The sequence below is a fragment of the Oryctolagus cuniculus genome, chromosome 15 (genome assembly GCF_964237555.1).
Source record: "Oryctolagus cuniculus chromosome 15, mOryCun1.1, whole genome shotgun sequence".
Taxonomy (NCBI): domain Eukaryota; kingdom Metazoa; phylum Chordata; class Mammalia; order Lagomorpha; family Leporidae; genus Oryctolagus; species Oryctolagus cuniculus.
In genome coordinates, this window is record NC_091446.1 from 13,581,249 (window position 1) to 13,608,870 (window position 27,622).

At 55.0% G+C, this 27,622-nt stretch overlaps 1 protein-coding gene across 11 annotated transcripts in view; it reads left to right on the forward strand.

The window, feature by feature from the left end:
• HSPA12A (heat shock protein family A (Hsp70) member 12A) overlaps positions 1–27,622 on the forward strand; it is a 145,906-nt gene that overhangs the window by 66,972 nt on the left and 51,312 nt on the right. The window contains exon 1 of one of the 11 annotated variants that reach the window (XM_051824197.2): positions 16,164–16,380. The exons of 9 other annotated variants lie outside the window; for them this stretch is intronic. In XM_051824197.2, the coding sequence (XP_051680157.2) occupies positions 16,338–16,380 (43 nt within the window). In that variant the 5' untranslated portion in view covers positions 16,164–16,337. Of the gene's footprint in view, positions 1–16,163; positions 16,381–27,622 lie in introns of those variants that run through there. One more of the 11 variants, XM_017348606.3, reaches the window with a different exon arrangement.

Below are 27,622 nucleotides of genomic sequence, written 5' to 3' on the forward strand. Positions count from 1 at the left end.
CAGGAAGGAGGGTGAACTGAGGTTGGGCAGAGGTCAGGCGTCACCTTCTCCCACGCAGCCCTCTGCCCCTGCCAGCCTCGGGGGCCCAGTCCCTTGTCCTCTGGTTGCCTCTTTGCCATCTCCTCCAGGGCCTGTGTCTCTGGAGCCAAGTCTCCCTCCAGGGTAATCTAGAGAGAAGGAGGCACAGGGGAGGCAGCAGAAGGGACCCAGCGGCCTCCGCGCGCACCATCACCTGCCCAGGGCCATGCATAGGGGGCAGCAGTCTGGGGGTGGGGTGGGGACTGTAGCTGTGGGCCCACTGGGTCTTCCTGGGGATGACAAATTCGTGAACGGGAACGCAAACCAGCCGTATCAACAGCAGCTTTCTAACTCCCAGCTTTTTATTCAGAGGAAGTCTCTCTACGAAACTGAAACTGTTGGTTTATTAAATTATAAGACTGGAGTAGATGCGAGATGATTTGAACCAAAGATACATGAATGGCATTCCTTGCTCCTAGCAAGAGTGATTTGGAAGAGAAACATGATTAAAAGAACAGCATTCCCAGGAGCCAGGGCAAGCTGATTGAATCTTGCAAGAGGAGATGACAATTGGTTAATTCTTTTATGTCATTTCCAGTACTGAAAACCACTGGGGGAGCAAAGGACTTCCTTTCAGAAGGTATCGACAAGGGCGTCAGGCAGCCCCTGGGGAGGGCCCTGGGGCCAGGAGCCTTGGCCCAGATGCAGAGGGGCAGGGCGCTGCTTTCTCACTCCCTGACCGCCAGGCACCGGGGCTGGGCAGGGGCCTCCAAGGAGCTTTCTGGAGGGGAATGAAGTCCACCCAGGCGACCTGCTGGCTCCTTTCTGAGCCGGCAGCCACTGTGCTCCCAGGCCCGGTGACGCCGTGCAGACTGGTCCCTCCACCTAGTGTTTGTGCTTCGCTGGGCTTACTTAGCATTCGTCTCCTGGAAACAGCTCTACACCCCTGTGCAGGGATTTCCTTCCTTCCTTTCTGTGGGTGCAGAGAATCAGGGAGCGCACGTCCTTTAGTTCATGCTCTTGTCTGGGAACGACTGTGTGTGGAGGTTCCAGTATTTTGCAACAAGTCATAGCCTCCTGCACTGTTGCTCCATATTTGTAGGTCGAGTCCCAGAGGGAGACTGCAAGGGCAAAGTGTAAATCCGTATGGAGTTATGGCTTCCGTGGGGTGGGACCAATGGATGGGTTTTACCCAATAGAGAACTCCCTGCAGGCTGACGTTGTGGCATAACGGGTTAAGCCACCACCTGTGATGCTAGCATCCCATATGGCAATGCCAGTTCAAGTTCCGGCCACTCTGCCTCGGATCTAGCTCCCCGCCAATGCTCTCGGGAAAGCATTGGAGGATGACCCAAGTGCCTGAGCCCCTGCCATCCACACAGGAGATCCAGATGGAGTTTCGGGATGTTGGCTTCAGCCTAATCCAGCCCGGCTGTTGGAATCATTGGGGGAGCAAACCAGCAGATGGAAGATTCTCTCTCTCTCTCTCTGCCTTCCAAATCAATCAATCAGTCTTAACAAACAGAACCCACTGCTACCCCGGCAGCTAGAGCAGAAGCCCACTGGGGTGGTGGATGGCACTGTGAGACTCAGCCCTGGCCCTGGACAGACCCTGACCTTGACTCACCTGCAGCTGCAGTCAGACTTCCTGTCGCCTGTGCCCCCAGCCCCGCCCAGAGAGACAGGGAAGTGAGGGGCGCCCAGCTGAGCCCCTCCCATGGCTCGGCGGCTCCCTCTCAGGGTCTACATCTTCCCCAGGCTCTTTCTTTCCCACAAAAGCCTGCTGTTCCCCAGCGTCCAGCCGGCAGCTTTCATAATTCATGATTATTTGGGACAAAAATAAGGCCTCAGTCTACACCATCTTTAAATCTGACTTTCTTGGAAAACCTCAGATGATCTTTTCCAATTGTGTTGGATCTCATAACCCAGAAAAACTCCCAGTCCAGAGCACATTTTGTACATGCGGGGAAGAAAAATGACCCCTTTGTGTCTGCCTGGAGATGGGGCCAAGTTGGAACTGGGGCCAGCGATGGCTTTGCCCAGGGCCAAGGCCCCAAGCGCGGGGGTTTCCCGGCTCCACCCTGCTGAGATGGTTCTGCCCAGATTCTGGGAAGCTGGGCCCCGTGGGAGGGAGAGGCTGGGGGCTTCACACTGTGCAGCTGGTGGGGACAGCAGAGGACGCAGGTGTGCTGGGCCCACCGAGTGTCAGCAGTGGCATTGCTGGGTGGCGGGTCCACAGGGAGATCTTCTTTTCTTCTCCTTTGTTTAATATCTGAAAGCATACCTTTTTCTTAAGATTATTTTATTTATTGAAAGGCAGAGGGGTGGGGAGAGAGGGTAGAGAGAGAGAGAGGTCTTCCATCTGCTGGTTCACTCCCCAAATGGCCACAAGAGCTGGGACTGGCCCAGACCGAAGCCAGGAGCCTGGATCTCCATCGAGGTCTCCCATGTGGGTGCAGGGGTATGAGCACTCAGGCCACCCTCCATTGCTTTCCCAGGTGCATTAGCAGGGAGGTGGACCGGAAGTGGAGCAGCCGGGACTCGATGAGCCCCTGTGCCATAATAGGGGCCTTGAGGCTTTTATTTTCTTCTTTACTTTTATTGCTATTTGGTTGTCAGTGGTTGAAAATAACCATGTTTCACTGGTGTCATTTGAAGACATTTGGCTGTAAAATCTCAGCTAAGAGAGCATTTGTCTTCTCCTGGCCATGAGATAGCAAAAATAGATACCAGCTCCATTGGAAGCAGTGAGTTTCCACACACAGGAGTTCAAGTGGAATAAGCACCAGGTTAGTGGTGGCTACGCCCCTATCAAGGATGTGCCTTTCCCCGGTTAACTCTGTCCCCATCAGCAACAGAATTTCTCTGTACATCTAGCACCCACGGCTGGAGCTGTGTGAGGGTGGTCACGATACAGTCATTGTCTGTGGGCTGGTGGCCACTGAGTGTCTGGGACAGATGTACACAAGTTGCTGTAGGTGCCAAAGGCCAGACCCAAGAGCAGGCTCTTTATGACATCACCCTGGGCAGAAGGGGAGGAAGTCAGGAGTTAGAATCGGGGCCAGCCGTGGTCAGATCTGCATCTCATTGGGAGACACTTTGGCAGCAGTGTAGAGAATGGAATTAGGCAGGGTGGCTGGCAGGCAGAGCCGTCCCCGTGTGAAAGCAAGGACACAGTGGTGCCTGCGGGGCTGATGAGGAGCAGTTCGGGTGGTTGACAGAGTGAGACAGGCACAGGCAAGCTGCTCATGCCACACCACAAGCTCCGTGAGGACCAGGGCACCCACAGGCAGCTCAGGGAGCGTCTGTCTGCAACCCGTAAGAACCGCACTGCCGCTCGGGCCAGCCTTGGCCCTAAGTTGCATCCCGAGACGGGCACAAGGTCCCAACCCAATCGGAAGTAAATTGAAACTTTGCTGCAGTCTCTCGAGAAAATGCAAAAGGGGGATTCATGGTCCCTAGCAAAATCCCAAGCCCCTTTGATCCTTCTCAGTGCCTGCTGCCCACCCCCCTTTTTCACAGGGCAGCGCCTGCAGCACCTGTCTCCTCTCCTGCCAGCCTTGCATACTTTCTCCTCCATGCCTCCTTTTTCCCCTCCACCTTCCCCTCTTAGATCAAGGCTGGTTTTAAAAATGTATTTATCAACTTCTATTTTATTTTATTTTATTTTATTTATTTTTCCTTTTTCTAACTCTCTTGAGAATTCCAATTTTCTTTCTCATTTTAATCCTACCAGCCTCCTATTCCCCAGTCGCATGCCTGTCTGATACATTTTGTATTTCTTTCCATTTTAGAAATCCAAGCATTAAATATACACAGAGACATGTGCTTTTGGAAGCAGGACAATACTGCACACATTCACACTTTAATGTCTTTTATTTGATTAATATGTGAGTAAACAAGCGAATGCTTCTAGCAGATACGGTGAATAGCAATCTCTTATATTTGGTGGCATTAACAGAATCGAAAGTTCTTACCCAAACATTATTTTGTGTAATTATCCAAAAACCCCAGGGTGGTGTCGTTTTACAAAGGAGAAGTCTGAGGTGCAGAGAGCCGATGTGATCTGAAGTTTGATCGTGCACGGAGTGAGTGACGGTGCCTGGCGGCTCAGGACCGGGTCCCCAGCTGCACTGAGATTTTGTGGCACGGATGGCCGTGTTCGTGTGGGGTTGCTACCAATCCCTGCTGGGATCAAGGGCGTGCTGGGGACTGACGGATCTGAGAAGTTGGTGACTTACCCAGGCCACACGGCCAACCACAGGGTCGCTGAGAATCCAGATGCTGACTCTTGACCTTGGGCTCTGAATTCCAGGGCTGCGTGCTTCGTCCTAGGCTTCCAGCAGCCCCCGAGAATGGACCAGGGGGCTCTCGTGGCCTTGGATCCGATGTGCTGGTTGGAGTTCTTTGGCTGCAAGCAACAGAAATGTGCCCTGGCTATTGAAGCTGTGAGAAGGAATGTACTAGAAGGTTATGGGGCTGCTCATGGAGTCTCCAGATGCAGGTGGTCAACCGGGCCTCGGAGAGCATGGCCGCCTGGATCCAGTGTGAGAGCGGAGGATTCCTGAGAGCAAACACCAGTGCTGCCACGGCAGAAGCAGAGTGGATCCCGGGGGCGTCCACCCCAGGGCCTCGTCCACCCTGAGATCCAGCACTGCCAAGGCCCCTGTGGTTTACCCAGCCTCCGTTCCCCCCTTACTCCTTGCTGTTCATCTTTCTGTCTGTGGCCTTGTCCCAGCTCTGGGGTAAACCTAGATTCATCTTTGCCTGTGATTGGGCTAGACCACAGAGTGGTCATGTGACCTAGTTCTGTCCAATGGGAAGTGAGGAGGGGGCCAGCTGAGGCCTTCTGGAAGGAGCACCTCACTGGAAGATGTATGATATTCCAGACACCTGCTGGCTCAAGAGGACTCGTGGGACAGGCACCCTGCCGCCTGCCTGAGGGCAAGGTGACAGCAGAACTGGGCAGAGCCACAGAGAAGGACAGAACGGCTCTGCACTTGCCTGTTATGGAGCCAGGAGTCTTTATTATTTGCAGCTGGGGCTGCCCTAATGGATACTGAAATTTTCTTGGCTGGAAGGGCAGACTGACTCCGCACTGCGCCAGAGGACGGAACGAAGAGGGAAGGGAAGAAGCCAGGAGAGCGAGGCTGCTGAGGCCACGCGGGCGTGAGGGGCAGGCTGCCTCTTCAGGTGCGTGTTCCCACCCGGGCTGGCTGACTGCCGCGCAGCACCAGGGACTTCTGCGTGGGACCAAAAATTCAACAACTTCCCCTCTACAGCTCCCCCTGACCTTGAACTTCCAGGATCCGTGGTCAGAAACAAGGATCTCTAATCCACCCAGGCCTGCCTCTGTCCCAAGGTATTCTATCCCATGGGTCAGACTTTGCTGTTTCCCGCTCATCCGAGTCCATCCTCTGTGTTTTGTCAGCCTGAAATTCAGTTTCTCTTGTCTGAGCTCGCTCCACACATGGTATCTGAGTCCTTGAAAGGCATTCTAGAACTGTCTTCTCTCTGCTGCTCTTCCTGTAATGCACACACAGTCACATGTGCATGCATGCCCACACAATCATGTGGACACACGGTGATGATCCACAGGCAAAGGTTCTAATGAGAACACAGGGACCACCTTCCCTGGCTCTAGACCTCATTGCTGGAACCCCTGACGCCCTGGCCCATGGAGCTGTCCAGTCACATGAGCCTGGTTGTTGCAAGGAGGGTCTGGGTGTGAAGTCCAGCCAAGCTGCTGCTTGCTGAGTCATCCTGGACGCGTCATTTGCTCTCCCGCCCTCAGCTCAGACATCACCCACTCGAGCCGCTGTCCAGGGCACAGGGAAGGCGGTCGGCCCATAGACAGTGTCTGGAAGTCAGGGAGCATTGCCTAGCGGCGGTCTGGATATCATGGAAAGGGGCCGCATGTGGAGGGAAGGGAGCAGAGTTAGCCACGCCTCCCGGAGGCTGGGGCAGGGCTGTTCGGAGGTTTGCAAAGATGCTGAGCTCTGTGTGGGTTGTGTGTGTGTGTGGGGGGAGGTGCTGCTTTGTGCTGTGTTAGGCACCTGCTTTTCAGACGCCTTCCTCCATGCCTAACCCACCTCTCCCGCTTCTGATGGTTCAGTTGTGAGGAATCACTTATTGATTCTGGTTTGACTATTTTAAGAAATCCGGTTATCTGTAGAAAATGTTAGCGGCGTGTGGGTTGGTGTTGTGGTGTGGTGGATGAGGCTGCCACTTGCAACGCTGGCGTCCCTCATCAGAGCACCAGTTTGAATCCCAGCTGCCCTGCTACTGATCCAGCTCACTGCTAATGCACCCGGGAAGGCAGGATGATGGCTCACGTCCTTGGACTCCTGCCACCCATGTGAGACACCTGGGTGGAGTTCTGGGATCCTGGCCCAGCTCTGGCCATTGTGGACAATTGTGGAGCAAACCTGCAGACGGAAAATCTCACTGTCTCTCCCTCTCCATCTCTCTGTGTGACTCTGCTGTTCAAATAAATAAAATAAACCTTTAGAAGAAGGCGGTGGGGGGGGGGGGTGTGTGTAAAACAAAAAGCCAAATCCCTCCTAATCTTACTCTGCCGAAAATACTACTCTCAATACACCAACGTATTTCTTCTTGGTCTTTTAAATGCAATGCAACTATTAGTAGAGAGAAAAATTCATCAATGGCCTCCATATATCTGGATATGCAGTTCTGCTAGTAGACAGATCATTCGGTTGATAACCAACCGGAGCTGATATTGTCACATTCTCTGTATCAGCTACTGTTTACATCCTTGTATTAACTCACTAATCTTCATAAAATCCCTGTGAAGTCGGTACACTGATTATCCCCATTTTACAGAAGAAAAAGTTGAGGTACCAAGAAATGCTCACAGTCACATGGCAGGAGATCAAGCCCAAGCTGGTGCTCTTAACACTGCCTTGGACACTGCCTCGCTGCCCTCCTGGCTTCAGCCTAAAAGACATCTCATTCTCCATGCGCTTTTGTGCTTGTCCAACCTCATCCAGTGTATGTGGAATTGAAGTTGTGACCTTGGACAGCCTCCCTGTCCCCCGACCCCCCACCCCACTGAAGGGAAGGTGTTGGGAGGGGGGAGAAGCCCTGATTGTCTACACAGGTGCGCTCAGATGGCCCGAAGTGAGCAGTTTCTGAACTCCCACGCTGTATCGACCCATGAAACCCTCGAAATGGCTTGCAAAATCTGAGCATTTGCCAGATTCCCAAAGGGGCACAAACCCAAAACAGACGAGAGATGTGGCCACAGACTGCAAGAGACAGGGAGAGAGGAGGCCCCGCCCCGGATGGGCCAGTGCCTGGGGGTGCCCATGCATCACCATGACCAGCAAGCTCCGAGCTCACACTCGGGCCTCAGAAGGGCTTTTGTGGGGACTGACATTTCGGGCCCAAATGTGAAATTCCTTGGCCCAGCGCACAGCCGAAAGGGCAGGGCTCTGATCAGGAACTCACTGCGGCTTGTCTGCCCTCTGAAGCCCACGCATTCAGGCCAGTTTGTTTTCAGCTGCAGTTTCAAAAAACAGCCACACAATTAAGGAACTAAGCCAAACGACAGGGGGCAGAGGGATGGTGGAGGCAGGACAAACGACAGGAGGCAGAGGGATGGTAGAGGCAGAGGGATGGTGGAGGCAGAGGGATGGTGGAGGCAGGACAGAGCTCTCAGCCTTCCCTGGAAATGAGAAGTCTTGGTCTCCTGCAAGTCAGAGAAAGAGAATGCTAAACTTCGCGGAGCCTTGGAAAAGACAAACCTTTGTGCGAGTGTTGCATGCCGGTCTCTGCGTGCAGGCGTGACTTCAGCCATTACAGTCACTGCCTGTGACCGCTCTCCCCCCCTTTCCCACTTGCTGGGATAGGCGCCGTTTTCTCATGTTGCTGCACCACTCTCTTATTTACATTTTATTCATCTTACTCCTCGCATCAAATAACAGTTTATTATTAAATTAAAAGCACTTTAAAAAGATTTATTTATCTTATTTGAAAGAATTAGAGAGAGAGGGAGAGCTCTATAGAGAGAAATCTTCTATCCACTGGTTCACTCCCCAGATGGCTGCAATGGCCAGGGTGAAGCCAGGCCAAAGCCAGGAGCCAGGAGCTTCGTCCAGGTGGGTGACAGGGACCCAAGCACTTGGGCCATCCTCCACTGCTTTCCCAGGCGCATTAGCAGGGAGCTGGATCAGAAGCGGAGCAGCGGGGACACCAACCAGCGCCCATCTGGGATGCCAGGGTTGTAGATGGCTGCTTTACCCACTATGCCACAATGCTGGCTCCTCAATAACATTTAAAATATGTGCATAAATAGAGCTGTTTTCTTTTGACGGGAAGTAAATGTCTAAGAGAAGGATTAACTAGTCAGAGTATCTCAGTGTCACCACAGGATTTTTCCAGAGAATCAAACTACTGAGTTACAATGGGGCCGTGTGTGTGTGGGTGAAAGTAAGGACGTGCTTACCAGCTTGTGGTCATTAGACACCCCGTGGTGTTGTTCACCCCATGTGTAATCAGCGAACAGACGTGACTCGTGAGACGGGGACCCTCTTCACGTGCTTACCGAACTGTAGTTAAGTTTATGCCTGTGAGTGTTCCCTGGGGAGTTTTGCACATTTTGCTCTTAGACTTTCTCACAAACACACACACACTCTCACACATATGCTCACCCACACACTCACATATACACACTCATACACACGCACATACATGCTTGCACACACACTCTCACACACACACACACATGCTCACCCACACACACACACATGCTGTACACATGCTCACATGCACACATATACACATAGGCTCTCACACTCATACATGGTCTCACACATACACACTCATACACATACGGTCACACACACACATACCCTCTCACATACACACTCACACATATACACACATGCTCACACACACACTTATACACACTCCTGTTAAGTCACATAGATACAATCTATTTCCTCATTATTTTTCTCTTCTCGTCAATTTTCTTAGTTACTAAAAACAGAAACTTAGCACTTAGAAGTTGAATATTCTGATTTTTTTCCTTTAATTCTTCTTGGCTTGGAACTCTATTGGGACACCAAGGAAAAGACAAGTGAAGAGACAACAAATGTTTCAGGGGCTAAAATCATTTTGTTTTATTAAACTCTCTGCCCTTGTGCTGCCCCCTGCACTTCCCACACTCTGGTGACCTGGGGTCCGCACAGTGGTTACCTGGGGTCCACACAGTGGGCTTCCGCCATGCTGCAAGTGAGCACTGCCCAGGTGCAGTGGCTTAGGGGAGGAGCCCTCTCCCTTTCCTCGCTCCCACTTCCCTGACGCCTGGGAAGGCCTTTGCTGGAGTATGTTGGGACCATTATCGGGCTGTGTAGCCATGGAGACCACACTGAAGGTAGCAGGCCTCTGGTGTGGTGGGCAGGGAGGGCCTGGCCTGGGGACCTCCATGTGGCCCCGGAAGCTGCTCCCTATCCTGTGCATGAAATGTGCTCTCTTGGGAGGCCGAGATGAAGGAGTGGAGTGCATGGCTATGCTAGTGAGTGCCCAGTGTAAAATGAGCAAACACAGGAGGGAGCTGAGGTTAGTATAAGCCCGAGACCCAACACAGTCATCCTCAACCATGGAGTGCGAGTCTCTATTATCGGGCACTTGTTATGTGCGGGATTCTAGGCCAAGCGTTCTACACACATTACCTCATTTAATGTTTACAACATCCCTGGATGCTGGATGCACTAATTATCCCCATTTTATAGATGTGACAGTAAAGCTTAATCAAGATCACAAACTAAGGAGTGACAAATCTGGGTTTGCAGCCCAGGTCTGTGACAAGTAGGAAGAGGCAGAAAAAATATCCTCATAGTATAGATAGGGAGACTGGGCATTGGATATGCTAGCTAACCTGCCCAAGGCCACAGAGCAAATGTGTGGCAGAGCCATGTCTTGGCGCCAAGGGTCCTAAGAGCAGGTCTGATGCTCTCTCCCCACTGTTCGGAGTGACAACTTCTGTTAGTGCTGTGCTCAGTGGAGGGAGGCAGGGGCAGATGCCCTTCTGGGGGTCCAGTTGGTTCTTTCCAACGTCAGAGGAGGTCCCAGGGAGAGGCTGCATGGGATCCAGTCTTGCTTGAGCCTGAAACCCATGCTCTGGCCACCCAGGACCCCCTGTCCATGGTTTGCCCTGCAGGATCATGGGATGTGGGCTAGGGAACAGCAAGGTGTCTTTGTCTCCATTCCACCAACTGTCATACTGCTCTTCTCATGTGTGGCCAACATCCCTTGGCCATGCAAGTAGGGAAGGATGAGAAATTTTTTTATTATTATTATTAAGATTTTATTTCCCTGGGAGGCGAAGTTACAGAGAGAGAGAGAGAGAGAGAGAGAGAGAGAGAGGTCTTCAATCTGCTGGTTCACTTCCCAAATGGCCACAATGACCAGGGCTCAGTGAGATTGAAGCCAAGAGCCAGGAGCTTCATCCAGGTCCCCCATGCAGGTTCATGGGCCCAAACACTTGGGCCATCTTCCACTGCTTTCCAAGGCCATTAGCAGGGAGCTGGACGGAAAGTGGAGCAGCCAGGACGTGAACAGGTGCCCATATGGGATGCGGGTGCCACAGGGGGCAGCTTTACCTGCTGTGCCACAACGCGGGCCCCTCAGACTTGTCTTTGCTCAGTGTACAGTGCTGTCCTTGCTTGTAGAATTGTGGAAAGTTAGAGAGATGGAGTCCTGGAAGTCAGGCGCCCCAGGAAGGACAGAACCATGGCATGGATGTGACCATTCACGCTCCCTGCAGGGGGCAGACATTGCCAAGCCATCAGCTCTGCACGCCTGTCCAGGGAGCTGCAAGGGGCCTCAGTGCCTTCTCGGGTGCTCCCAGGAGTCATCACCATGATCCATGTGGGTCATGCTCATCCAGGAGGGAGAGGGCTGGCGTTAGTCCCTAGTTCTACTGGGATTGTGTGACTCTGTACAAGAAATTGAGCTTCTCTGGACTCTGGTTTCCACCCCATCATTCATTTGCTAGACCATGTACTCATTTCTTCCACAAACATTTGCTGAGAACAGACTGTGAGCCATGCTTGGGGCTGGGAGTTGGAGAGGAGGAGCCGTCTGCTTCCGTGGGACAGGGACCCTGGCTCTTGTGCTCTGGGATTCCTTACTGTCCCGCTGAAGGCTCTCCCGGCCACATGGTCATTTCAGTTCACCCCGTTCCCTCTGCACTGTCCTCCTTGAGCCGTGACTGCTGGAATGTCCGGGCTTATCACCAGCCAGGAGTTCTGCGTGGCTGGGGTTTGCACAGTTCTGAAAATGCTGCTGAGAAAGGAACCAGCAGAAAGATCCCTGTGCTGTTTGAAATTCTTACCAAAAAATGTTTGGATAACCCTCCATTACCTGCGAAGGCATTTCTAAAGTTTACATTGCAGGCTCGAGCGAGTGTGGTATTTGGAGAAATCATTTCCTCTGGCCCTTGAATTTGTGCCCAGGAGCGGTCCTAGGGCAGTGCGTGTTGTATGTGTGAAGTGTGTTTCGGAATGTTAATGGGGAGGCTGAGTCACCCCACGGTGGGGGGGGCACAGGGGAGGGGGATGCATATCCTGGCCTTCCTGCTCTGATTTTTAAAATGCACCGAAGATCAGAGGTCAGGGTCTGACCTGTGCCCAGGCTTTCCGTGTAAGGGTTTATGGTGCATTAGAGGCAGTCTGAATATTTTTTTTTTATTATAAGGAGTCACCTCTGTTATATCCAACTTGTAGACAAACTTCTGGTGGCATATCAGAGGGTCCAAAGCAGTTTTTTTAGTGGACAATTCCAGGAAAGAATTCAGATTTGAACTAGTAACAGTGCTTCTTAACAAAAAAATTTATAAACATTTTTTTAAAAAGCTGCTCAGCCCATTATCTTCTGTATGTCTCCACCAGCTGAGAAAACTTTGCCTAGATCCATTCCCTCATTTGTAATACACTGGGTAAAGGCATTTTTGGGTTTTAAATATGTAAATTAAATAACAGTACCTATGCTACATTTACTGTGCTTAAATATCCCGAGCCTATTCTGAATGTATTATGTATATTGTTTCCCATAATAATCCTGCCTACAGTTTTTTTTGTAAAGATTTATTTTATTTAGTTGAAAGGCAGCATTACAGAGAGACAGAGAGAGGGGAAGATAGGGAGAGAGATTTCATACACTGGTTCCCTCCCCAAATGGCTGAAATGGCTAGAGCTGGTGAAACCAGGAGCCAGAGCCAGGAGCGTCATCCGGGTCTCCCAAGTAGGGGTAGGGGCCCATCTTCTGCTGCTTTTCCCAGGTGCATTAGCAGGGAGCTGGATTGGAAGTGGGGCAGCTGGCATTTTATTTACATGAAAGGCATTGCAAGAAAGAAGAGAGAGAGAGAGAGAGAGAGAGAGATCTCTTATCCATGGGTTCACTGCCCAAATGTCCACAACAGTGGGGGCTGGGCCAGTCCAAAACTGGAAGCCAGAAACTCAGTCTGGGTCTCTTACATGGGTGGCAGTGAGCTAAGTAGTTGGGTCATCACCTGCTGCCTCCCAGTGTGCACATTAGCAAGAAACTGGAGTCAGGAGCAGAGCCAGTCCTTGAGCCCAGGCTCTTTGATATGGGATGCAGATGTCCCTGCACCAAATACTCAGCCCTGGACCCTTCTGTACAGTGAAAAAACAGGCCCAGAGAGGCATGTCCTCAGCCCTCCTGGGGGTTCCTGGTTTCCCTGCGGTCCCCGCTGACCCCAGGCTCTCTGGCACGCTGCTTCCTCCTGTGGCAATTTCCTTCCCCCTGGCCTGATGCCCTCCTTCTCCCCCACCAAGGACTCACTGCCCTTCTAAGCTGCTGATCCACCAGCAAATCTCAGTTTCTTCTGAGCTGGGGGCCAGTGGGGTTGCAGAAAGTCAGCTGGAGTGTTGGTGTGGGGGACTGTCCCTCCCAGCTGGGCACAGCCCCGTGTTCCTGCTTTGCTGACCAGTTCAGCATCTGCCATGTGCCGGGTACTAGACACTGCCTAGACCAGGGGTCTGGAGGTGAGCAGCCCACCAAGGGGGCTGGCTTGCCAGCACAGGTGGAGCAATGCCCCAACCTTTGCACGCTTCCCTTTCCCGGTCCTGTGAAGCAGCGAGGGACACCAGGAGAGTCAGGTGCACCCATGCCTGCTCCTTAATCACCGTGGCCATCACTGCAGCTGGGAAGGCAAACCCGAGGCAGGGTGTTCATCGTCTCTGCTGCTCCCCTGGAAACCTGGACTGTCTGCTCCCTGCCCCCGGCACTGGGACCTGCATGTCATCTCCCATCCTGCTCACATGTCCTCATGTCCCCGCGGCCGGGGTCTGGCGAGGGCAGCTGGTGCCCAGGGCCTTGCCACAGCAGGAGGCAGATGTCAGGAGCCGCAGAGTTCCTGCTGGTTCTGACAGGCTGCCAAGGCCAATGTCCTGACACTCGGGAAGATGCCTGATGGGGAGAGGCCCCCTGGCCAGCAGGGGTGCTGGGAAGGCGTCCTGAAAGCCGGAGGGCCCTGCCTGCTGATGAGGCGAAGTCACATTCTTGTGCCTGAAATCCCAGCACAGGGGAGGCAGGGGGCTGGGGGATGGAAGAGGTCGGGGTGAAGGCATCCACAGCTGAGGCAGACCAGGCTCACAAAGGACAAGGGGGTGGGACAGGAGAGCCCAGGAGAGCCATGGGATGGTCCAGCCCTGGGAGTGGAGCTGAGCATCCCTGTGGATAGACAGAGGGGCCTCCTAAGGGCAGTGCTGCCTGGCCAGCAGAGAGTGGAGGGAGGACAGCACAGAGACAGGTGGATGCGTGGGATACCGTGGGAGCTGGGGTGGAAAGGCTGTCCCAACAGGTCTCTCTGGGCTGGTGGTCTTGGACAGGGACCCTGGAGGATTCCTGGATGTGGGACAAGCAGAGGAGCAAGAGAAAGGGGTGCTAAGCCTGCTGAGAGAAGGGGCTTGTAACTGGGGTGGAGGAAGGCTGGGTGGTACCGTCTCCCTCGGCAGTCAGGGCTGCCCACAGTGCTGCGTGAGCACCGGGGAAGCCCAGTATGGTTGTGAGCACAGGCCCGACTCAGTCAGTGCTGTGTCTAATAGCTGGCATCATTGTCCACCTGTGCGTCCGTGCAATACTGGTAAACTGGGTGGACAGAGAGCCAGGGGCTGTACCTCTCTCCTCCCCTTCCAACCCAGGAGGCCTCTTCACTCAGCAGGAGACGGGAGCAGAACCAGAAGGCAGCTGCAGGGCCAACAGAGGGCCAGGGCCAGCCCTTCCCTCTGCATCCTGATTTTCTGGGCCAGGCTGTAGCAGGGGCATTGCCTTTACCCTCCTTCCTGTCCACGTTTGGGTGCCACACACCCTGGCCTCCAGGCCCTGGCTGGGAACCCATCGCTTGGGTCTGGCCTCTGAGAAGGTGGGGGGTGGGGTCGTCTCTGCAGGCAAGCAGCCTCTCTGTAGGGAAAGGGTGCTCCACAGGACACTGGCTGCACCCCACATACCTCCACTACTCACTGCTCTGCACAGCTGGCCACTGCTGGCTAGCGAAATGATGCCTGTGACTCTTAGCCGCTTTCTGGACTCCAGGCCATGTGCGTGATGCCAAGGAAGCACATCACATGTGTCATCTCACCGAATCCTCTTCAGTCTTAGAAGTGTATGTGGGTGGGCCGGCACCGCGGCTCACTAGGCTAATCCTCCACCTTGCAGCGCTGGCACACCAGGTTCTAGTCCCGGTCAGGGCGCCGGATTCTGTCCCGGTTGCCCCTCTTCCAGGCCAGCTCTCTGCTGTGGCCAGGGAGTGCAGTGGAGGATGGCCCAAGTGCTTGGGCCCTGCACCCCATGGGAAACCAGGATGAGTACCTGGCTCCTGCCATCGGATCAGCGCGGTGCGCCGGCCACAGCGCGCCAGCCACGGCAGCCATTGGAGGGTGAACCAACGGCAAAAAGGAAGACCTCTCTCTCTGCCTCTCTCTCTCACTGTCCACTCTGCCTGTCAAAAAAAAAAAAAAAAAAAAAAAAAAAAAAGAGAGAGAGAGAGAAGTGTATGTGGGTGGAGGTGTCTCCTGTCATACCCATTTCTCAGATGAGAGTCTTGAAGCTTAGGGACTGCATTTGGGATTTTTGATGCAGGCGAGAGAAGGCACATTTCCTGTTACATTCCCACTCTGTCAGCACCTTCTGAGCAGAGCAGGGTCTCTGGGCTCTCCCAGCAGCCCTCTGCCCACCTGGCCATCCCTGAGGGCAGCAGAATGAAGCGTCCCCTCGGTGTCCTTTGGCATACGCTGTCCATCTCAGGAAGTCAGGGACAGCGGAGGTGGATCCCGTCTCTGGCGCCCAAGGGCTGTATGTGCTGTTGAGATCATCGCTTAACCCCACTAAGCCTGCTTCCTTATCTGCAAGATGCTACAGTTACAGGGAGAAAAGGAGATGCGTCGCCTCGTGGCAGGCACCAGCGAGGGCCCCTCTAACGGTGGTCGCTAGGTTCGCAGCCGCGCCCCCCTTGCCAAGGCGGGGTGATGGCACGGGGCCCCAGGAGCCCCCGGCCGGGCAGAACAGGTGCCAGCGGCGCGCGTGTGGCGGCCGGGGACAGGGACTGAATCAGAAGCCTTGCATTATTAACGCCGTTATTCTCAGACCTCCGAGGCCGGATCCCATACACAGGGAAGGCGCGCTCCGCCTCCGCCTCCAGCGCCTCGCCGGGCGAGTTGCCATGGAGTCCTCGCGCGGTGTGGAGGCGGACGCCTGCGACGGTGCCCAGGGCCCGGCCCCGCGCGCGTCCTGGGTCTGCCACCCTGGCCCGCTCCTCTGGGACCCTGGGAATAAACCGGAGGGGCCGGAGCGGGCGTCTCCTGGAGGCTGGGGAGTGTGCGGTGCCGGCTGAAGGCTTCGGGCCCGGCCATTGGGTGCCTTCCAAAGAACGGACGCAGCGCGGGGCCCGGGGCTCCCTCCAGAATCAGCCCCCGGCGCTCGCGGAGCCGCGCTCCCGGCCGTGCGGCCACCCCCAGCTCAGGCCGGCCCTGGGGCGCGCCCCCGGTCCTCAAGCCCGCGAGAGGAGGGGGCCGGGCCTCGGAGCGGCTCGGGGCGGGCGGGGCGCGGGTGCGGGGCTGCGCCCGCCTCGCTCCGCCTTCTCGCGTTGGCCCCGGCTCAGCGGGGCGGGCCGGGGAGGAGCGCGGGGAGGAGCCCGGGCTGCGGCGGCGGCCGCGTCAGAGCGGTGCTCCCGCTGTCCGGCGCCTCAGTCCCCGAGGACGCGCAGAGGGACCCTCACAGACTCACGCAAGGGCGCTGCGCCGAGGGCTCCTCTCGCGCGCCGAGGCTGCTCGACCATGGCGGACAAGGAGGCTGGCGGCAGCGACAGCGGGTCCCGAGGTGAGCGCGGGGCGCGGGTCCTGCGGCTGCGGCAGCCGGGGCAGGGCAAGGATGAGGCGCGACGGGCCGGTGCCCCGCAGTCCACTCGCGGGCAGTGGTAAAAGCGAGCGCGCCCACTGCATCCTGCTGCCCTCGCAGACCGGGCAGGGGTCAGCGCCGCGGCGGGGCTGGGGGCCCAGGAGGCCGGAGGTGGGCTGCTGCTCCGTCACGTGCTGCTCCCCCGGCCGGGGTGCCCACACTGCGACGGGGACCGCAGTCCCAGCCGGGGCACCCTGGCTGTTCCAACCGCGGGGTGGCGCCTCCTGTGGGGCCGGGTGCGAGTCCGAGAACCGCCCCTCCTGTCCGTGGCCTGGGCGGGCCGGTAAATGGCCGGCTGCGGAGTGGCCAGGACTCCGCAGAGGCTCATTTCCGTGACTCAGCCAGGCGGGGGTGGGCGCCTGGGAAAATCAGAGACGGGGACCTGGCCCCTCACCCAGTCCTGCCCGGGCCCCAAGCGAGCGCCGGGGCTGGGGGCTGCAGCTGCGGCCGAACCACAGCCCTCCTCCTTCTTCGCCCAGCCCCAGGGACGCACTGGGCTTGGGGTGGGCGGAGCGGCGGGGGCCCGACGGTCCCCTCCTTGCGGGCGGCAGGGTAGGGGGCCCCGGGTGCGGAGGACCGGCGCTCGAATTCTGCAAATGTGCCAGGGACGCTTTGCTTAGGGAGCGTAATTAGGGCTCAGGAGGAGGGAGGGTAGCGGGAGAGGACCAGGGAAGGGGGCTGGGTTAGCGCAGGAGCGGCTCGGAGCCCAGGGCCGTAAATCAAGTCTTCCGCCACGGGGAGCTCGGGCTGGCCAGGATTCCAGGCTCCCTTGGGTCCCAAGGAAGGGAAAGTTGGGCGCATCGGGGCGCCGCGCGTCCCTGATCCGAGAGCCCTGGGGTGAGTGGAGCCGGGCCCCGTAGCTTTCCCCGGAGCTGCGGAAAAGCCGCCTTTAGAGGGTGAAATTAAAATGCCCTCTCGCCTGGGAAATGCAGCCGGGATAGGAGCGCTCGCCTCTGCGGGGTCCCCAAAGCCGAGGAAACTGAGTCTCAGGGGCGCAGAGCCGCCCTGGGCGCTTGCTCCAGTGTCTCGCTGCGGGTGGCCGCCGGCCCCCGCCCTCTGCTGCACTCCCAGCCGCACCTGCCCCCTCCCCAGCCCATTGTTCCTGCGGATCTGGGAGGTGCCTCCCCACGCGGCGCTGCAGTGGTGGGGGAGTGCAGGCTGGGGGTGGGGGATCCTGGCAGGGCTCACTCCTGGGAGGGGCGGTGGAGAGCCCAGACCATGCCCCAAAGCACCAGAACCCGCAGCTCTCTCCTGCCCTTGCCTGGCTGGCACACACACCGGCAAGGGTCAGGCAGCTGTCTTTGTCTGAACCTTCCTCAGCAACTGCATTGACTCCTGTCTCTCACCCTTTTCCCCTTTCCATTGGTGGAAGATATTAGGATGCTAGAGTGGCACTGGAATGGCTAGTCCAAGAGTTGGCGAGCCGGTTTCTTGTCTCTGTTGCTGGGTGGAGTGGGTGGTTGTGTGGAGTGCAAGGGGGGCGTAGGATCTGTCAAATGGGAAGAGGAAACAGAGATGAATGCCCACTCTGCAACTCCGCTTCACCCTGTAAAATGAAGCTGGTGCCCACCTCTCCCCTGCACACACACACACACACACACACACGCGAGCCAGGGCTGGGAGAGATCCCTGTCCACCCTGGGGACACAAATGCCGGTGGACTGGGCCACCTGCCACTGCACTCCCATGCTGTACAGTTCAAGGTGAGACTGCCCGGTGCATGGACTCCAGACTCAGCCACCTGAGGAGCCGGCTGGAACTCCATGTGTCTCTCCAGGCTGCCATTCCTCCATCTGTAAATGGGGGGGGGGAGGGTAGGTGGGTGCGGATATTAACAGTAGTGCGTAGGAGCAGTCTGCTGCTCCTCCCCCATCCCACCGTGCATCCGTTTCTAAAACGTCCTCGCTGCAGTCTGTGAACATGCATGATTTTATCTAAGTCTTCTAACAAACCTGTTCCAGCCTTCCTCTTTGCCGGGTTGGGAAGTCTACACACAGGCGAGTGACCTAGCCACGGTCACACATCCAGGAAGTGTTGGTTGGGCCCCAGGCCATCAGACTGCAGGGATTGGAGCCCCTCAGTGAGGTGGAAGTGGTGGGTGGTGACCCCTCTGTTAGGAGCATCGACCGGGGGTTGTCTCAAGGAATGAGAGCCCCACGCATCACACCGTGTTGGGACGGTGGCCTGTGGGCACCCCAGTGGTGCAGGGATTGGGTGGGGAGCGGGTAGGCAGAGTGTTGAAGCGAGGTGGCAGGTACTAGGGGCTCCCTGCTGTTCCGGTGACTTTCTGTACACTTGCACTTTTGAAGGTGGGCAGCGTGCTGACAAGACCTTCAGCCCCACCCTGCCCCCATGGCTCTGGGGCTGCACCCTGGGCCAGCTCCTGGGGTGGCTGAGTCAGGTCTAGGCATGCACAGTGGAAGCCTTGTAATTCTGTGCAGGGTGGGGGCAGAGGGGAGGCATGGTGGGCAGGCAGGCCCACCTGGGCTCCGGGGTCCTGGAGGCCTCGCACCAGTGGCCCTTGGAGATGGGATTCTCGCTGTCTCAGCAGTTAGTCATAGCACAAACATGCGTTCGAAACCCTGACATTTACTGAGGGCTTAGTGTGGGCTGAAACCTGGGCCCGACCACACTGGTTGTTGAATGAACGCCTCTAGGCGGGGGGCTCTGTCACCCATGCTGCACCCAAGGAGAAATGCAGCAGGCCGGGCGGCACAAGGCTGGAACAGGGCTGAGTGAGGGTTGGGGCTCAGGCCATTGGGCGTGGGGTCCGGGCGGTCACGCTGTGTGTCCTCCTCTAGCAACGTGCCTGGTGTGTTGTGGGCTCTCAGGGAACCGGGCCGAGTGTGCGAGTGACCGAGCATGTGGCTAGCAGACAGTGCGTCCGCCTCTTTCTGTGCCCACCCCACTATGGACGGAAGTGGACGGGGCTGTTTGCCTTCCCCAGAGGAACCAAACAAAGGTCATGATGGGGAAGGCTGCTTAGGGTTCTGGCTGCAGGGTCCGCTTCCCAGTTAACAGCTGCCTCTGCAGCTGTGCCCTCTGCCACGGGGGCCTCACTCGCTACCTGTGTGTGTCCCTTACACACTGTCTTGTGTATCCCAGAACCCGATGATCTCCCCTGCCTTTGTCTAGCAAACTTCTACTCATCCTTCAAAACCCAGTTCAGGTGTCACTTTTCCAGAAGCCTTCTGGGTCTCGTGTCTATGTGAGATCCACCTGCGTGGTCCCCCAGCTTTGGTACTCAACCATTGGTGACCCCAGCCCGTGTTTGTGGAGGGCCTGTCATGGTGCCAGCTTTATATGCAGGAATCCAATTTCCTCCTCCAACAACCTCACGAGGCTGGAACTGTTATGATTACCCGTTTGCAATGAGGCCATTGCAGAGCTTTGAGCAATTCAGTAACTTGGCCAGCCGTTGAAGACTGGAGTGGGCGAGAGGTCAGTCGTGGGGCCCAGGAACTTATGCTGTTTCTCTCAGGGCCTTTTCTCCCAACTGGGACAAGAACCATGTCTTTGATTTCCTTGTTTAAGTAATGGCACATAGTAGGTGCTCAATAAATGTCTTACTGTGTGCTGAGTCAGCAAGACCAGCAGCGGGAAATGGCATCCACTTCCTGCCCACTCCACAGCGGCAGCTTCTAGAAACGTGGATGCACAGAAACGGGCCAAGCTGGAGGGGGGTGGCGGGCGGGGCTCTGCCAGCTCAGAAGAGATGCGGCTTTGATTCCCACAAGCCTCTGAGTGACGACTCAATCTTGTGGGGGCCAAATGCTCTCTTGTCATATAAATAGGGCTCTTTGGGAAGGGAGAAAGTGGCTTTATGACTGCTGTGCATAATTAGAGTGGCAGAGAGGAATCAGGGGCTTTTAATGAATGAGCAGCATGTGGCAGGGAGGGCGTGGCTGTCCAGGGCCTGGGCATCCGAGGCGGGAGAGGGTTGGTCCAGGAGCAGATAGCATGCCGAAATGAAACCGGAAGCCACAGGCCCCGCCGATGCCAGCTCTGCAGGTTTCTAGCTGCATCCTGGCTATTGCACGTGACTCCCAGTCCTGCTCTTTTCCAAGCTGTGCAGTAGCAGGTGCAGTGAGAGGAGGACCGAAGGCTGTTATCAGCTCCAGCTGAACTTTCCTTTCCTGGTCTCTGAAAGGGGTGCACAGATCCGTGGTGGGAGTCCTGGGGATACGAAATGGGCAGGAAATGGTTTTGTCATGTATCAACCTCTTTGCCCGTGAGAGGAAGAGTGAGGTGGCCTTCCCACCTCTCCCCGTACCCTTGCCCACCAAGATCATGTGGCCCAGTGGGTCAAGCTGTTTTGCTTTCCTTGGGGTTTGTAGAAAGAGGGCAGAGCAGAGTCTGACTCGGGCTAAGTGGGGTGAATGCTCAGGTCCCGACTGCTTTAGACCTGCATCCTGCACGTGCTGAGGCAGGGCCCCTGGACGTGACATAGGAACCCTTGGTGCTCCCTCCCGCAGAGTCTACCAGGAGGAGATGAGAGTGATGGCAGCTGGAGGCCCATGCTGGCCTTGAGTGGACGTGAGCCAGGAACTATCCTTTGGTCATTGGACAGCCCTCTGGGGTTAGCTGCCAGCCTGCTTCTCCCATAAGAGTCACCTGCAAAGCTTCCCAAAAGTCCTGATGCCCAGGTCTCGCCCACGAGGGTGGAGCCCACTTTGTGAGTCAGCGAATTGTAGCTGTCAGGCCTGGGACCTTCATTCCCTGACCCTGACCCCTGGCCGTCAGTGGCAGCAGATTTTCCTTAAGCAGCGGTTCTGTGCTAAAGGCTTCCCTTGTATCATCTCATTTAATCTGCACAGACACCCATGAAGTGGGTGATTTTACGTAGGGAGAAACTGGGGCTCAGAGGATTTGAATTCATTCATAGGTGATGCAGTACCTGGAGGCCCCGTGAGAACAGAACTCGGCGCTGTTGGCCAAAGGTGTATCCTGTCCCCAGGTGACTGCTTTCCAAACTTCTTGAGGGACCTACCATCCAGGCCTTGATTGACCAACTCTTTAGAAAATGAGCCCATTTAAAGAAAATGCGTTTCTCTTGGGAAAACGCTATCAGTGTCATAAATAGGAAGCCCGTGCCACTTGCCATGAACAGAAAGGAACCCAGCACGAATGCACAGAAGCATTTATCACACGGCAGCTGGAGCCGTTGCCCACAGAACGCTTTGTGCCAGCTCTGGCGACAGCGGGAGACCAGAGAGTGCCCCTCCCAGGGACCTTCACTGGGGTGGGCTGCATTGGGGAGACTGGGTAGAGAAGAAAGAATGTTCCAGCAGCATTTTACAGGGGCGGTCAGCTTGGATTCCAATCCCAGCTGCAGTTTTGGGATTTTGGCCCAAGTTGTTGGCTGCCTTGTCTCCACCCCAGTTTCATCCTCTGTGAAGTGGGAATCATGATGGACTGGCTTTTAACTACACCCATAACCCATGCTGGGTGCTGAGAGTGCCTCCTGGTGCATGGTAAACGCTTGCTGTTATCCCCATGGAAGTAGGTAGGGAAGGTAGCAGCGGCTGCATTTTGTCCAGATGGGCCGACCCCGCTGGAGTTGCACAGAGCCACATGGTGTCTAGTCCAACAGACCCAGCATGTTAGGGACAGCAGGTTAGGTTCTTGACTGCTTTTGGCTTCCACTTGCCCCTTTGCCAAGACTCTGAGCTCCCCACTCACTGGGTTTCCTGACTGGCGTAGCCAGTGGGGTTCAAGGTCTTTGCATCCCTGGACTCTATCCAGAGCTACCTGACCTCTGTCCTCAGGTGGAGTCCACCCTCAGACAGGCTCCACCTCTGTGCTGGGTCCCCAGATGTGGAGCTTTGTGGTGGCCAGGACCACCCCTCAGTATTCACTCTTGACCGTGTCCTGGCTTGCAGCTGCTCCATGGCATCCCTTGTGGGGAACCCCGACCTGCAGGGTTTGGGCCCTGAGTCCAGTCCCCTTGTGTTTGGAGTGACCATGTGTTTGGGTTTGCTGGGATGGTGCTAGCTTCTGCCCCTTGTCCACTGAAGTTATTAACAGTGACTCCTTTCCCTTTCTAAGTTTCTCAGTTTGGAAGCTGCTACTTACCTTTGTTCTCTTCGCAGCCATGTGGACCCAAGTGGGGTGAGGGAGGCAGTAGGGTGTGAGGTTAAACCTGGGCCTTGGGCTCTGAAACATCTGGGCTCAGCTGTGTTGGACATCTGGGTCTAACATGGCTGCCCCCTCCGTTCCTTCTGCTGCTCGCAAGGGGATAATTAATGATCTTTGCTCCATTGGGGCGCTGGGAGGATTCGGCAAGAGGATATATGTCAAGTGCTTGCGAGAACCTGGTGCACAGAGGGTGCTTAGGAAGTGTCAATCATTTTGTTATTGTCAGTGCAGGTGATTTGGGAGGTGTGATGGTGAAACGTAGGAGCCGGAGCCAAACTGCCCAGGTTCAAACCAGGGCTGTGTTATCCACCTGTTAGATGATCCTGGCGAGTTGCTTAAGCCCACTTTTCTCATCCGCAAGATATGGACTATAGCAATGTCTGCACATCGGCTCTGCGAGGAGTAAATGAGTTTATTACAAGAAGAGCGCCTAGAACAGAGCTGAGCATGAAGTAGACAGTGAACTAATGCTAGCTCTTGTGACTAGTTGTTGTTATGAACCAATGTTCCAAGTTACATTCTCCTAGGCAGGAGGAATCATGCAATGTATTCATTTCCTGTTGCTATCATAAAAATTACCATAAATTTAGTGGCTTTAAACAATGCAAGTTTATTATCTGGAGGTCATAGCTAAGCCCCACGTGGATCTCCCTGGGCTGATCCAGGGTGCTGGTGGAGCTCTGTTCCTTCCGGAAACTTGAGACGAGACCCGTCTCCCTGCCTGTGCAGATCTGCGCAGGTCACCTACATCCCTTGGCTCACGGTCTCTTCATCACCCACCCTCCAGTGTCAGCTCCCCTCTGCCTGCCTCTGCCCCCTCTCTCCTTCCCCCCTTTTGGGAAAGGATTAGCCTTGGCTAATCCAGGGCAATCTCATCTCTCAAGATCTTTAATTTAATCACATCTGTGAAGTCCCTTTTGTCATGTGGTCACACAGGCTCCAGGAAACACCACATGGACAAATCTAAAGGATGGCGACTGAGCCTAGCTCAGCCAGGAATATTAGTGCCTTGTCTGGGTTTAGGAGTATTAGAACTCCTTCCATCTCCCCCAGGAGCTGACTCAAGATCAGTGTCTGCCATTCAGATTCCTCATGCACCTGCCACACATCCTCTCCCCTGGAGTTTGGACTGTTGATCACCCTTGAGATTTTTTTTAAATGTTATTTGAGGGGCAGAGAAAGAGCAGAGGAGAGCAAGAGAGTGCTCACATCTGCTGACACACTCCCCGAATGTCTGCAGTGGGCGGAGCTGGGCCAGGCTGTCTCCCACGTGGGTGGCGGGCACGCAAGCACTGTTGCCTCCCAGGGTCTGCATTCTCAGGAAGCTGGAGTCAGGAGCTGGAGCCAGGCAGCAAACCCAGGCATTCTGATGTCAGACAAGAAACTCCTAACCTGTGTCTTAACCTCTAGGCCCAACACCCACCCTTAGCCCTTGACATGGATGCAGACTTGGTAGGGTCACTGGAGACATGCCTCTTTCAGGGCTGGGTTAGCCCCTTCTTAGTGGCCTATGGATTCTTGAAGACCTGAATCAAAGGTTTATTGGCTCCCAAGCAAGAGAAAAGTATTAAGGTATTAGAGAATTAGTGAAATGGCTATAAAATGTCATATTATATTTGCTTTTGCTATGTAACAGACCATCCCAACATTCACTGCTTAAAACAAGTCATCTGATTTGTTCAGGACTCCGTGGGCAGGTCTGGGTCAGTGGTGCTTTTGTGGGGCCCACTCACTGTCATTTACGTGGCTGCTGCCTTGTGTTGGCCCAGCTGGACAGCACAGTCCCACATGGCCTCACTCCTGGTTCTGGGCTTGGCGCTGGCTATCAGCCTGGCTCCTCTCTTCTGTGGTCTTTTATCCTCCAGGAGGCTGGCTCAGGCTTTTTTACAGCGGTCCAAGGGCAGCAGGTGGATGGCCGGGAGGGGAAGCTGCCAGGCCTGGGACCCTCCTGGGAGGCCGTGTGAAGCCGCTGCTCCTGCAGCACGGAGGCAGCCCACATACCAGAGGTGCAGGAGCTGAGGCTCCCGTCAGTGGGAGGGATGGCCAGGAATTTGTGCTATTTTTATTTCTTTTTCATTTTCCAAAAATATTTATTTATTTGAAAGGCAGAGTTACACAGAGGCATAGAGAGAGAGAGAGAGAGAGAGAGAGAGAGAGAGACAGAGAGAGAGAAAGGTCTTTCTTCAGCTGCTTCAGTCCCCAAATGGCTGCAATGGCCAGAGCTGGGCCAATCCGAAGCCAGGAGCCAGGAGCTTCATCCGGGTCTCCAACACGGGTATAGGGGGCCAAAGGACTTGGGCCATCTTCTTACTGCTTTCCCAGGCGCATTAACAAGAGGTTGGATCACAAATAGAGCAGCCAGGACTCGAACCAGCACCCATATGGGATGCGGGCACTGCAGGCTGGGGCTTTAGCCCAATGCACCACAGCTGGCCCCATGTGCTATTTTTAATCTGACAGAGTCAGTTTGACTAAAATGTTACCAGTAGGTACTTAAGGAAATTGTATTATGTTTGAAATCCACTCGTAGTCTTCTCACTTCTGAAGACTTGCTGGGAGTGCCTGAAGATGATCTCACACTTGAAATTATTCATCTGTTGTGTTACAACACATGTCTGTAATTGATAAATACGGGAGCGATGTTGGGGACCTGAAGATTTTGTTGGCTCATTCACAATTTATTCGAGTACGTTTGTGTTCTTGATACATTCAGACATTCTTTTTTATGATTAAAGGATAATATATGAAGAACTGAAAAAGAAAAATAAGGCTAAGGACCCATAGATGAACCTTCCATTAGTACATGTCACGACTGTTTTAGGATCTTTCCACACTCTAAGCTCTCTAGGGAAGCTGAGAGGTAGATGAAAGACCTAGGAAAACTCAGCCTGTAAGAGAATAATGGATGCAAGTGGTGCCCCAGATGGGTTTCTTTTAAAAGATTTATATATATGAAAGAGTTACAGAGAGAGCGAGAAAGAAGAGAGAGAGAGAGAGAGAGAGAGAGAGAGAGATATCTTCCATCCACTGGTTCACTCCACAAATGGCCACAATGTCTAGAACTGGGCCAGGTTCAAGCCAGGATCCAGGAGCTTCTTCTAGGTCTCCTACATGGGTGCAGGAGCCCAAGCTGTTTTCCCAGGTGTATTAGCAGAGAGCTGAGTCAGAAGTGGAGCAGCTGGGACTCGAACTGGTGCCTAAATAGGATGCCAGTGCAACAGCGGCTTAGCCCACTATGCCACGGCACTGGCCCCTGTCTAATTTTTTTAAAATTATTTATTTGGAAGAGCAAGAGAGAAAGAGCAACACACAGAGAAGGATAGACAGACACTAGAGAGGGAGAGAGAGAGAGAGAGAGAGAGGTCTTCCATCTGCTGTATTTACTCCCCAAATGGCTGCAAAGGTCAGGCCTGAGCCAGCCTGAAGCCAGGAGCCAGGAACTCCATCCAGATCTCCTATAGGGGTGGCAGGAGCCCAAGCACTCAGGCCATCTTCCACTGACTTTCCATATGCATCAGCAGGCAGCTGGATCACAAGCAAAATAGCTGAACCCAAACTAGCACTCTGAGACGCGATGGAGGTGCTGGAAGCATCAGGACCCACGACACACAACACTGGCCCTCCCGATGGGTTTTTAATTTTGATGAAAGTGGTTCTCTAAGAAGTGATGGCCCCAGACCCTTCATCTCCAAGGAGGGGCAGAGCTCCTGGTGCCTGTGGCTTGACCGTGCGGGATTTTATTAGAACCGGCACTGTTTGTGGACAGATCTCGTTGCGAGGTGCTGCAGGTGTGGAGTAATGTGCACTAGCCCTGCTTTCTCCCGAATCCTGTTATTTTTAGTGTATGCGTTTAGCAGAGGTGCAGATTTTCAGGAACATACGGCACTGTAGCAGAGTTGCTTGAATGATACTTGATGTAGAAAGAACGTCCATGGGGAGTACTTGCTCTGGTCTGGGGGCAGGGAGAGCCTCTGGGCCCCTCTCCTCTTCCTGCCTTACTTTGCAGTGTGTTGTTTCTGAGAATGCTTTACTTCCCAGGCATTTGCGTACATCCTGGACGGTGTGCCCTGCTGGGCTCCAATTTCAATGTCAGAAGCTCCAGGAGGGAAGTCAGTTCTGTGGGTGACACTCCTGTTCCCTCCACCCACTTAGCACCCCAAGAGCCCAGAGGGAGGTGGCTTTGCGGGTGTCCTTTGCTTCCTGCAAGCTGACAATAACCTGTATGCGCCTGCTCTTTGTAAATCAGTCGCTGGGGTCTTGCTGTTTTCGCTGTCACCGGGAACCGTGGTCCTGTCGCTCAGACCTCTGGTTGCATTTGGGACGTAGAAGACAGAGGCATTGGACGGGCTCCTGCTGACTCTGAGGCCTCTGTCTGGCCTCCCTTTGTTTGGACCCCAGTTTTCCTTGGGCTCCGGCTAAATTCCTCTGGCTGCTTCCTTCCTCTTTGTCTTGTTGTCCTTGGGGCCATCTCTGCTGACTGGGATAAGAAAGTGTTTACGGCTCAGCTGTCGCAGTCCTCTTCCCAAGGTTGAGATGAAAGGGGTCCTCAGAACACAAAGCCCAGGGGTGGCATCTGAGGCCGGATGGGGCCCTGGGTTCCCCTGTCTGGGCTGGCCCTATGCTCCCATTTTCCAGAGAGGAAAACAGAGGTCAGGGAGGGGGAGAGGCTGCTCCAGAATGCTGAGCACAGCCAGGCCAAGAGTCCAGTTTGCTGCCTCCCTCCACACTTTCCAACCAGACCCAAGGACGGTCTCAGAATCCCCCCCACAGCAGTGCAGTCAACCGCTCCTGTCGGGAGGACCCAGCCCTCGTCACTGTTAATAAACTCATGACTTTTTTTTAACAGGGACTGGGGCAGCGGTGCTGAGCTCCAAGGAATGCAGTGCAGGCCAGACCGCTGCAGAGGGAGGACGTACCCTCCTCCACACCCTTGATTTGAGAGCCCCAGACACTCCATTGTCCATCTGCCTTCTGCACGGCCCCCACTTGGCCCTAGTGCTTACCCGTGCCTCAGTGTCTCGGGCTC